This window comes from Onychomys torridus, chromosome 16, assembly GCF_903995425.1.
Source record: "Onychomys torridus chromosome 16, mOncTor1.1, whole genome shotgun sequence".
NCBI classification, from domain to species: domain Eukaryota; kingdom Metazoa; phylum Chordata; class Mammalia; order Rodentia; family Cricetidae; genus Onychomys; species Onychomys torridus.
This window is the reverse complement of record NC_050458.1, coordinates 587224-600691: the sequence shown is the minus strand read 5'-3', so window position 1 is coordinate 600691 and position 13468 is coordinate 587224. Positions and strand designations below refer to the sequence as shown.

Genomic DNA, 13468 nt, shown 5'->3' with positions numbered 1-13468 from the left:
TAACTATAATTTTGCTACTGTTAGGAATCATAATGTAAATATCTGATATGTAACCACAAGGGGGTCACAACCCACAGGTTGAGAACAACTGTTTTAAAAGGTGGGTCTTCAGAAAGATCAGTTATTAAGGATCAGTCCCTTGAAGAGGATTCTGTGACTATGAGCCCTTACCTGTTTCTCTTTTATTAATTAACCATCATAAGGCACTCCAAGCATGATGCTCTACCCGGCTATTGGCCCAAATGCAACAGGTCAATCAACCATGGACTAAATGGCCAAATCTGTGAGCCAAAATAATTTTTCCTCTTGTTTAAATTGCTAATCTCAGATATGTTGTTATGGTAACAGAAATCTGACTAACATTCCTATCAGCATTGGACACTGTCACCTTCCATCTCCTTGATAAATACTACTTCTTTGAGAGTTTATAACTTGCCAGTTGTCTCCTACTTTTCTATTATATACAGACATATCTATCCTCCTCCATCAAAATGGCAAATAAAAAGTATTCTTTATGGCTCAATTTTAACCTTTCCCTTCTAAAAATATTTCAAGTGTGTGTGTGTGTGTGTGTGTGTGTGTGTGTGTGTGTGTGATTGTTGCTTAACAATTTCCTCCTATACTGGAAATTCCAGAATGCCAAGGTCATATTTGCTTTGCTCCTTGAATGTTCAATAGTGTCTAGGACACTACAAGCTCTGAGCTGAGAGCTGGTATGTATTCATTAAATGACTGTTGACATTTTAATCTGAAATGTCCCCCACAGACTCATACTTTATGCACTGTTCTCCAGCTGAGGGCACTGCTTGGGAGGCTGTGGAATATTTGGTACATGGTCTAATTGAAGAGCATAGGCTGTTAGGGATAAGCCTTTGAAGGTGCTGCTCTACATCTCCAGATGGAACCAAATGCTGCATGCTCCCACCACCACAGCCCAAGCCACCTTGCCATGCCTTCCCCTATGTGATCCTCTGAAACCATAAGCAAAACAAACCATTTTTCCTTTAACTTGTTTCTGTCAGGTTTGGTCACACTGATGGAAACAACAACTAATATGGTTACTAACCACTGGCTTTCTACACTTGAGAATTTCTGACATGCAAATGTAACACTGCTTTTAAGTTAATCATGTGTCGAATTTGTACAAAAAATTAAAAACAGACTCAACCTAACAAAAACTAATCTGCTTCCTCAGATGAGATTTAATAGATACCTCTAAATTCCTCAGACTAAATAATGAGAGCATTTCTCACAGAATCATATCCATATAATAAGAAGCACTTTTGAAAGGAAGAGCTACTACAGAAATAGCACAAAGCCAGGTCTGGCCTTTTAATATTACCAGCTGTCTCCTTTAGCTTCAGAACATGTATACCTGTGAAGAAAAAAAATCTCCAATCCACCTACTTCTGGGTCTGGAATTCACTACACTGAGTCTAAAATCTTCACCTGTAACATGAAGTGGATACTTTTCTCTTAAATGTGCACACAGAGTAATGTGTCACTTGACAATGGAGTTGCAAGGCAATGGTGTTGATTTCCTTGTGGAAACATTACCACATATGTGCTTAGATTAAGAGAAAAGGTTCACTACATACTAGCTACATGTGTAAACATATAACACCCCCAGACATACACAGCCACATGTGGAGCACAAGAGGGCTGGGATGTGGCTCAGTGGGATTAGGTGTAAGATCCTGGGTTTGATTCCTAGCAGATCTAAAAGAAACCAATAAAAAAGAATGTAATTAAGAGACTTGGCAAGTATGTATGTTTATGACTGCTGTTTGTGCAACTGCAGAATGTTTTATGATATATATCCTATATGTAGGAGGACACTGTAAAATAAAGTTAAAAAATATAATATTCAACATCAAATATCAAGTACAAACACCAGTAGCATGCTGTTTATTATCATTGTCAAGGATTACATACTATAGCTAAGTATATTATTGCACTCGTACATGACCGGCTGGTTTGTGTATGCTCATGTCACCATGAACATAAGTAATGGGCTGAACTATAACAACATTATTAATATGATGTCATCAGTTGATAGAAATTTTTCAGCTCCTGATACAACATTGGGAGATCATCATCATATATTCAGTCCATTGCTAGCCAAAATGTCATTATGGGGTACATGAAAATTCATCAATCACAGATGTGATAATATTTAGAGGTAAACTGTACATGTAAAATATTATGTAAGCCATTAATAATGACAGCTCCAAAAATACATGGCTCTTTCATAGTAGCCTACCTAATTATGCATCAAAGTTTGACATTTGTTACTTGATTTGTTACTACAATGAGTCATTTCCTTTTCAATGAATCATTTTCTTAATAACAACAAAAATCTCAATGAGGAATGATAAGTTTCAGTTAAAGGCTTTCAAGACCCCTCCTCCCCTTGCTCCAAAAGATTCCAAGCATATATCATCTATTAGGAGTGGGGAGAAGCTAAGGAAGAGAGATCTGTCAAGGAGAAGATGCCCTCAAATGAGCATTTTAGAAGTCAGAGAAAGATGCAGATCCATTCCTGCCTCTGCTTACATTATCATAAATGAAAAGATGGACTGTCTTATCCACCAGAAGCCAGGGCACTCCCTTGATAACCTCTCTCCAGGCTCTGACCTCCAGCTTGAAACAGCCCACATAGTCAGAGCCCATCTCCACTTCCCCTCACACACTACAATGTCAGCATCAATTTCACCCTTCTCTGGTCTTCTGAACATGGAGATGTTTCAATTCTCCCAATGCATTTTCCCTCTCTTCCTTCCACTCTCTGTGTAATAACAATGCTTTCTACTTATGCTATACCCCAACCCAAGTTCATAGGTGGAAACATTGTCTCCAACACAATACTATTAAAAGGAAGGGACTTTAAAGAGGTGATTGGGTAATGAGGGTTTTGTCTGCTCTAGTGAATGAATTAGCACCTTATTAAGAGGCCAGTGGGAAGTTGTTTGCCTAGTCTATCAAAAAAAAAAAAAATGCAGCAAGACGGTATAGCCTTTGAAGCAAAAAACAAACACTCCCACCTATCACATCTACTGGTGCCTTCATCTTTGACTTCCCAGCCTACACAACTGTGACCAAGATATTTACACTGTTTTATTTTTAAGCTACCCACTCCAGAGTATTTTGTTATAGTACCACAAAATGTGCCAAGATGATTTAGTACACGTATTACAAATAAAATATTTTCATGGATGAAATTTGGAAACACAGATAGGTAAAGGAATGAAGAGAAGTGTCTCCCTAACAGAGAAAGCACTGTTACTTGTTTTTTCACTGAAGCATTCCTAGAATGAATGGTGTCTGTCCTCATGTTAAGTAGGTAGGGTTTTTTTTTGTTGTTTGTTTGTTTGTTTGTTTTGTTTTTTGCCTACTGGATGGATAACTATCTTCTGTAGCTTCATTTTCCAACAAGTTTTTAATTTCTAACAATGGAGTTCCACTCCTATGAACACTCCTGTTTTATGGTCTCCCATCACTGTCTCACCATTAAAACCTCTTCTCACCTCTTGGAACTCGTTTTACTGTTTGTTCTCTTCCTTCCATGAGCTCCTGTCCTCTCCTGATTTTGAGGCTCAAATCCTCTGAGTTTTGTGTCTAAAACACACCATGTGTTTGCTTTTAGCAAAAGGATTTATCTTAAACTTCTGAGGACAACCAAGAAGAACAGCAATAGCCTATATTGTTTTGGAAGTCTCTTGGACTTCCCTAATCAATATACCATGCTTTACTTTTGATAATCAAATCTGTAGCTCTACTCTGGGGTCAGAGTATGTGTCTCTTTGTTTATGATGAAGGAAAGAGTCTACTGGTTTCTTGAAGGGATTTTCAACAATTCACACTGAGAATCGCACCACTTTTACCCTCCATTTACACCACTATTTCTGGGCACATGTGGCCTTTTGCTGTGTTGTGGTTTGTGTCTTGGTGTTGGCCAGTGTTGGCCAGTTCAGTCCCCTCATCCCTGCTAAGACTGGTACTGTATGCCCATGTACTTCTAGTCTTTGTGGCTTTTGTCAGAGTTACTGTCTCACTTTTCTGGTGAGTTCATGTCTGATTCTTTTAATATCACTTTATCTTGACTGTGGCAGTTTTTTATTCAATTTGTCATCTTTAACTAGAAATCTATTATTTATTTATGTTGGATAGAACCTTCTGATGTTGTCACCAAACACATGGCATTATAATGGTTAATTTTTATTACTAGATTTCTCTTAATGGATTATTGCTCTCTTGAGGACAGGAAACATCTTTTTATCCACATGTTTCAAGAGTTCAGGCCTTGGAGTAGCACATAACAAATGCTTGGGAAGGCTCTCAGTTTGTTGTTCCTGTTCAGAATCCGTAAAATAATGAGGGTTCTTTTCCCCTTGCTGGAATGCACTCTCTGGGCCTTCAGACATTCTGTTCCAAGCCATTTGCTTTCCTACTGGATAGCATGAGAGGAACTCGTCCAGGTGGCACATTGGACAGAACACTGAGGATTTAAGTGTTTTCAGCTGAGACTCAGCATCTGCGAGGCCAAGTCTCTTAATGGTGGAACAACACAAGAGGTTAAAAAATGAGGGACTGAAAGATAACCCTTTCTCTCGGGGCCCCACTTCCTGGTCCCTGTCCTAGCTCCATTACTTTCTGATACCCTTACTGCATGGGATAAAAGCAACCTCCTTGGATTTTATCATGTGAAAGTGGAAATGATAACAGAATCAGGGATATCTTATCACAGGGTTGTTATAAGGATAGAGCATTGCCCAGCACAAAGTGCTTCACAAATTTTAGCTATATACAATACTGCCTTTAAGTTGAAAAACAATGTCTACAACACAGCTTGGCATAGTTTCTAAAGTCAACATCAATGTCTTTTCTGTTTTTTACACAAAAATCTGCCTAAAGCTAGATCTGTGACTGAAGAAATTTGCCCACAGTTAAGCCTTATCTCCATCTAGTCCATTTGATGAGTAGGTTCAAGGCTTCAAATGTGCCACTCCAACTAACTGGATGAGGTTGGGAGGCATGTGAGCCCTGTGCCCCTGCTTCCCTTATACCAAAGTAAACACAACCTTGGGAGTTGTGCAAGCTCTACAGATCCATAACAACCCCTGGATCATAAGCTCTGTGAAGAAATGGGGGACCACAAAGACCCACATTTATTATTTCTGAGGACATTTTGAAATGACAGTTAGAAGTCACTTTGAGGTGCTAAACAAAAAAAGTGCCATGAGTGAAACATATTAATAGTATTGTGGCTACAGAGAGCAGCTGTATTGGTGAAATTATTAAGGCCACTCCACGTAGTTAAAAGGGAGGTTTATTTTGTGGGGTAACTTACAAATGAAGGGATAGGTTGTAGGGTCTAGCAAAGGTATGGCGCAGTCTGGCAGTGTTCTCTGGAGAACTCTGCTCAGTCTACCTCCTGTATTCAGTCTACCTCCTGTGTCCAGCATCCCTGAACCAAGAGAGCGCCCTTCCTCTCTCTTTTGGGTCTTCCGCTTCCTCCTCCGCCCCGCCTTGTGGGCGTGACCATTACCGAAGCCTCAATGGGGGTTGGAACTTCCAGGCCAATGCTGGGATGGCTATCTACTTCACAGCTCCTTCATACTCCTTCTGCATGTGTGAAAGGATCACACTCCCTTGAATGTATAGGGCTATTTTTTACAGTTAGGATAGGGTGGAAACTTCTTGTTCCTGGGTCAGCTACTGCCTCTTGTCGTTTCACATTGGTCATTTTCAAAATCAAACATTCTTGTAAGTTGTTGTGATATATTGTATACCCCAATAAAACTTACCTGGGGGATCAGAGCACAAAGCCAGCCACTAAATTAGACATAGAGGTCAGGCAGTGATGGCTCACACTCTTAATCCTATCACTCAGGAGGCAGAGATCTGTCTGGATCTCTGTGAGTTCAAGGCCATACTAGGCTACATGAGAGAAACAGAACTGGCAGTGGTTTAATCCCAGAAAGTAATATGGCAGGACACAGAAAGGCATATAAGGCATGAGGAAACAGGAACTCACTCTTTTGAGACTGAGGATTTCATAGAGGTAAGTTCTGGCTGTTCTGCTTCTCTGATCTCTCAGCTTTCATCCCAATATCTGGTTCTGGGTTTTTAATTATAAGGACTTTTAAGATTAGTGTTACATCTGGCACACAATGTTTGTAGAAAAAATTTACAGAAAAGCCACTTGCCTGTGGCCTTGCAGGCCCCAGGTCAGTCCTGAGCTGCATGCGGCAGGAGTCTCCACCCCACATGGGACAGAGTCCCTAACCAGCAGGATCCAGATGGCTGGATCTTTCACTTCTTCTCCCCTGGAGGGTTGTAGGCTCTCCCTGGATCCCTATCTCAGGTTGCTACTACACTGGGCAGCTGTCTTGAAATCTCTTGGGCTTCTACTGTTCTACTCAGTTGACAGAGCAGGTGAGTCAATTAAGATTTCATAAAGGGAGAAATTAATTAAAAGATAATTTTCCCCACATTAAAAAATGGGAAGCATTTTTACAATGGAGGGTGTTTGGTCTCTGTTTGATAACACATTAGGTGGTCTGAAAATGTAACAATTAAATGAGAGGATAATTAATGTTGATGGGATAGATGTAATGTCAATTATAAATATTATTTGTTTGATCATTTCTGTATTATCATTTTAAAAGTTGGTTAATATGAGTGCCAAGATAAAAATTTTAGAAAAACTTGTTAAAACAGATCAAAGAGAAATTCAGATCCAGAAAGAAGAATTTAAAGGTGAACCAATCTCAGCATTGCATTATAAGGTTACAGAAAAACAACCTAGGGGTTTCAAACCATAATCTACCCAGTAACCTACAGGAACTGCCAAATGATAGCTATCACCAAGGCTGTGTAAGAGCTGAATGGACTCCTGTGGAAATGCTAGGTTTGAGGAAAGTCAAGAAGCTATAGTGTCATATGGTATGCATTTTCCATTCATGAAGCAATGTTAAACTCCTAGTCAACTTGTAATAGAATTATCCCTCAAGACTGGAAAGATATGGTTTTAGCAGTCTTAAAGGTTGATCGCCAGTTATAATGGAGGACCTGGTGGAAAGATGAGACTGAGACCATTGAACAATGATGTATGACTAGAGGTATAGAAATTTCCCAAGATCAACTTCTTGGAGAAGGCAATTATGCTGATATACAAAGACAATCTTTATATGGTGACCACACCTTAATTTTATGCTGAATGGCAGCCTTGAATGCTTGGGACAGAATTGAAGAAGTAGGAAAGAAAATTGAGTCATTTACAAAAGTTATACAGGGCCCCAAAGAAACCTTCACTGATTTCTTATAAAAGCTGTCTTCAGCAGTAAATAGAATGATACCAAATTCAGAAGCTAGACAGATAATAATAGAATCTCTGGCTTTTGAAATGCTAATGCACAATACAAAAGGATAATCAGGCCATTAAAGGCAAGATCAGCACCCTTGAAGGAATGGATCTGAAATACAATTAATTTTGAATCTCATGACCATGATGACAATTGGATAGGAGAGGTGATTTCTAGAGGTTTGAAGGAAAATAGTAATGTCAAGTGTTTCAATTGTGGTAAATAAGGTCACCTAAAAAGGGACTATAAACAGGGCATTCCTAGAAAACAATGTGTTTTCAAGGAACAATGGCAACAGAATGGCTCTCCCTTCTGGATTATGCAGAAGGTGTGGTAAAGGCAAACATTGGACCAATGAATGTAGATCACCAAGGGACAGACAATATAATCCTTTGCCTTTGTCATCAGGAATTCTCTGAGGGGCCTCTTGCAGGCCCCCATGACAAATTCAGATCAGTCCTTTCCTGCCATCATAGAAGAAACACCTTCTCAGAGCAATTAAAGAACCTAATGTCTATTGTAAAAAACCATACTGCTTGGAGTAATAGAACAGCTATAGAAAATAAGACAAAAATTTAAGGAGAAACCATAAATCAAAATTGATAAAGATTAGAAAGGGAACCTCCTCAAAGTTGGGGTTGGGGAAGGGTTTTGTCTTTCAGGAGAATGAAGACTAAGGAATCTGAAGAACACTGGACAAATGAGACATCTGAAGAAAAAGGGCAAATCACCCAGAAAAAAATCCCCCCCCCAAAATAGCATAAATTGGCCTATTGGTATATCACATATCTAACATTGATAAAATTTCATAAGTCTTCCTAAATGTTTGTTTCTGCTATTCTCTATGAACATATAATGCAAATGGTTTTTTTTACATAGTCCCAATTCTTCTGTATCATGTCAGAAGAGCCACCTGATATGGGACAGAAAAAAAACAAAACAAATTAAGAGACTATTCTATTGTCACTAATCTCATAATTCTAGATAGATAGATAGATAGATAGATAGATAGATAGATAGATAGATATTTTAAACTTCTGTCATGATGTTAATGGTCATATAGAGGACTAACTAATTCTAGAAAAAAGGCTTCATATAGCTCCTGTACATGATTTCAGGTTTGAGTCTCTATCATTTTTTTGCAGGGAACCATGACCATGCCTAACAGCAACTTTGAAGTCTCCAAAAAGATCATGGGGCCCTACAATGATGATTCTATCAGGATGATGATAATACCACTAAGATAACAAACACCACCCAAAGATTGGCTTTGGACTACAAACTGCTCAGGACAATTTCAAGATGGCTAGCTGAGATGATCCAGTCTCACACACTACTCCGGCAAGGACTTGAGACAAGCCCTGCACTTTCACATTATGCAGAGACTAGACAACAAATGATACAGCTACCTCTTCCAGGACTTGATAATTAACCCCCAAATTTTTCTTTTCAGGATCCCCTAAAAGTTGTCTTCACTTCCAGACAGCAGGAAGTAATTTTAAGAAAATGACACCCACATTCCCAAGAGGTGGGGTGGGTGGTTTTTGTTTTTTCAGTGGGTTATGGATAATTGTCATTGTTTAGGGTGGTTGGTTACAAGTTGTTAATTGATAATGGTCAGAAAAACAATGCTAAACAAGGAGATTAGATTCAGGGTTCTTGTTTGAAAAAAAAAGAAAAGAAAAAAAGGATATAGATAAGAGGTAGATCATTGAATCTACTCTTAAAAAAGAAAGAGATATAGAAATAATAGGATAAAAGGGTAGATTATTAAATCTACTCTGAAAAGAAAAAGGGGAGGATATAGATATAAGAAAGTAGATTACTGAATCTACTTCTAAGAAGCAACTACTAGTTTTACATATTTTATATTGGATTGTTTTTTGTATATTGTATACAAATTATGTATATTGATACAAATTTGAGATTGATTTTGTTAGAAAATACCATACAAATATTTCTAATCTCGTTCAAAGTATTGCACCTATACAGTTCATTTAACAATGTAATGCAAATTGCTAGTCCTTAAAAGTTATTATTACCAACTAATTAGGATATAAGAAATGCAAGTTATTAGTTATTACAATCAAACTTGTAGTCATATTAGTTGTGTCTTCAAGGTTAAACAGAAATATATTTTAGATAGACAGGTCATCTTCAAACACTTCAGAGCTCTATAGAATACAACATTTAAGATGTTTTAATAACATAGATTTTTTTTTTCTTTTTTTATGACTATGAGACATGTCTGCTCCTGGCAGCACCAATTTACTTCAGAGAAGATGATAGGCATTGAAGAAACTCCATATGGAGTTTACTTTCCTTGTGGCAAAAGTTAGTCACTGGGTAAGAAAGTGCCCTTGCATCAAGAGCTGACAGTATGCTGTCCAAAATGAACAAGCAAGACATATACAAAAAGGACTGCTGCACCTTGCCAAGACACAGTAGGACAGCCCTTCAGAAAATCCTGCTTCACAGAAAAGTCTGTCAGGTATGCTAGGCCTGGAGACTGAAGATGGATGCCCTAACATTGCAGAAGAACCTTGGGTGACTATCCAAGCAGCCAGCTGTTTCTGTCATTTCTCACATTTTTTTGGATGTCACTTGTTTGCACTTACTGCTTACTCAATTAATATTATTTCCTTCTTGGGTCTCTAAGGGGGTTGAAGATTAGATAGTTATAGTTTTCCTCATTAACAAATTCAGAAAAGAACTCACTAAAGAGGTGTAAGGTGTATAAGTTTGAATGGCATCAAAAGTATTTTTGGTTAGTAATAAAGTTAGGATAGAAAGTGAATTAGGTACAACATTTTGGATGCACTAAAATAAGAAAAATAATGGAGTGTTTTCTCCGAATTTGTCAAATGTTAATAGATTAGGCATTATTAATGTAATTCTTTGCTGTATATATTCAAAATACTTATTATATATAGTTTTTCTTATATTAGTTATAACCTTTTATTATTTTAGACAAAAAAGAGGGAAATGTGGTGATATATTGTATACCCCAATAAAACTTACCTGGGGATCAGAGGACAGAGTCAGCCACTAAATTAGACATAGAAGTCAGGCAGTGGTGGCACACACCTTTAATCCGATCACTCGGGAGGCAGAGATCTGTCTGGATCTCTGTGAGCTCAAAGCCACACTAGGCTACATGAGAGAAACAGAACCAGGCAGTGGTGACACACACCTTTAATCCCAGGAAGTAATAGGGCAGGACACAGAAAGGCATATAAGGCATGAGGAAACAGGAACTCTCTTGAGACTGAGGATTTTGTAGAGGTAAGCTAGTGGCTGGCTGTTCTGCTTCTTTGATCTCTCAGCTTTCAACCCAATATCTGGTTCTGTGTTTTTTATTATAAGACTTTTTAAGATTCATGTTACAATAAGACTAGTTCTTTACCAGGCACAATTGACTTCTGTTTGTTCTAGGGCCTTCTGAAACCTAGGACAACCTCATTGTTATACATTTATATTCAGCATAATAACTGTTACCATAGTTAAATATAATCTTAAATAGATAAGGGGAAAAAAAGGTCTTACTAAGACTTTCTTACATGCTACTGGCCAGACATTTCTGGTTTATACTGACTCCATGCTTAGCTCTTCCTTTTTCTCAGCTTCTTGGGAGCCATTGCTGGCACAGGTAAAACATTTCCAGGTAACATACTAGGGAAAGTGTCCAGGTTTATTTATTCTTCCTCATACCTGCATTCTCTACAATGTAATGATAGCTCCCTCCATTAAGAGCTACAACTTGGGGCTAGGAACATTGCTCAGTGGTTTGAAAATATGGGGCCCTATGTGTGATGGTATGAATATGAACTGTGCCCCCCACAGACTCATGTATGGGAAACTTGGTCCCTACCTAGTGGTCCTATTTTGCAAGGTAGTAGAAACTTTAGAAGGCAGGGGATATTGGTAAAAGGGCTTGCCTTGGGAAGTTATACATAGTCGTCATTGCCTTCCACACTATCTGCTTCCTGTCAATTATGAAGTGAAGGGCCTCTTCCATTACATATTCCAATTTGCCATGGTCCACATGGGGCCAAACAAACTCTCTAAAACCACGAGACACAAGAGATCCTTCCTTTCTTGTGACGCTTCTGTCAGGAACTTGGTCACAGGAATAATAAAGCTAATATACTGGTGTAGTGGGTAGCCATCCCAGCATTGGCCTGGAAGTTCCAACCCCCATTGAGGCTTCGGTAAATGGTCACGCCCACAAGGTGGGGCAGAGGAGGAAGCGGAAGACCCAAGATAGAGAGGAGGGGCCCGCTCTCTTGGTTCAGGGACGCTGGACACAGGAGGTAGACTGAGCAGAGTTCTCCAGAGAACACCACCAGATTGTGCCATACCTTTGCTAGACCCTACAACCTATCCCTTCATTTGTAAGTTACCCCACAAAATAAACCTCCCTTTTAACTACGTGGAGTGGCCTTAATAATTTCACCAATATACAGGCTTCAACTCCTAGCATTGCACTGTACACATACACAAACACACACACACACACACACACACACACACACACACACACACACACACACACACAATTCTGTGCCAAGCTATAAGTCTAGGATTAGATTTCTGCTTCATTCTGTGAATAAATGGCTGGCCACCTGGAGAATGAAGGGCCATGTGGACTAAGGCCAAGTCTGCTCAGTTTTCCCAGACACATAACAGAACTAAGTCAAAATCAGCCAAGCTTCAGCTGCAAACATGTGAGGAGCCAGCGCTAAATGGCAAACCTGCAGAATAATGACTTAAACAAATGCCTATTGCTACAAGCTACTGAGTGTTAGGATGGTTTGTTAGGCAGCTTTGCAGAAGTAACGGATAACTAATACACCAAAGAAGTCAAAGATATAATGCTGCCTTTTTAGTACTCGGCTGCTACACTGTCCTTCCAACTTATGAGCAATACAAGTAAAAGCCTGTAAGTTTTAGTTTTTGAGTATAATCTTAACTTAATACAGCAGGCGTCTTATGAGACTGATATTTGCAGGATTTCTTAAAGGTTTCCTATGACTGACCATACTCTGAAAATTTTAACAATAAAATTTAAGGCTAATATCTCAACTTCTTTAATCCCTACAAAAGTTTTATGTGGTAAATACATGGAAATATTTATTTATAAATATAGATATTTGAATATAGATAGTGTACATATTATATATATATATATATATAAAATGAATAAATATATATTTCCATTTTGTAAATGAAACTGAGACTTAAATTGCCAATATCTCATAGCTTAAGATATGAGGAACTAGAATTTGCACCCCAAAACTACTCATGACTATGACACATGCTGTGCATGTCATGGAAGAAGGCACAACAATATGTGTGCATGCTCAGTCATAGAGAATGGTATCCATCAGGCAGATTTACCTGAGCCAGAGGCAGAAGAATAGTCATCGTCATCAATAGGATATGCTCCCGAAGCTTCTTCTGTGGAGCTGTTGTCAAGGTACATGTCCTTATCAGATGTCAGCTCTGCTCTCTGAGAAAAGAAAGACAAGTGATTCGGGATAGTCAGATAAAAAAGGTTCTGCTTTGTCTACTGTTCAAGCTTTGCACACGCTACATTGAAGACCTGTACCCCTACTGCTGTGCTCTGAATCCTCTTGTCTAGCCATCTCTTATGCACTAATGCCTTAGCGACTTATATGAAATCAGGGGCTAACCACACACACTCATACCCCCAAGGAAGCTCATGTGGCCTAATCTTATAACAGATATCCAAATTCTGGCATAGGCTTAGTTCATACCGCTCCACTAAACTTGCCTGAGTATCTCTTGTCCCAAGTTAATAAACTATCTGAGACATTCTTTCTATAACAAATGAGATTCCTTGATGAAGAAAGCTAAGCTACAGAACACTCAAATCATTTAAGACTTTCTTGGAAACATAAAGCAAGGTATTATGACACTAGACAAAGTAATCACATAGGGACCCATCAAGACACGCAAGACATTCACAGGTTTGGCCATGCTTAGCCTTCTCACTATGGATAAGTGCTCCCCAGCAGTCAGGACAGTCCAGAGATTTCTGTACAGACCAGACCCATACTGATGCAGGCAAGGCAACC

The 13468-nt window shown here is 38.8% G+C and overlaps 1 protein-coding gene across 1 annotated transcript in view; it reads right to left on the bottom strand.

The window, feature by feature from the left end:
• Sdc2 (syndecan 2) overlaps window positions 1-13468 on the bottom strand; it is a 113718-nt gene that overhangs the window by 9401 nt on the left and 90849 nt on the right. Inside the window, exon 2 of the mRNA XM_036208904.1 lies at window positions 12768-12879. Coding sequence (XP_036064797.1) covers window positions 12768-12879 — 112 coding nt within the window. The remainder of the gene's footprint in view (window positions 1-12767; window positions 12880-13468) is intronic.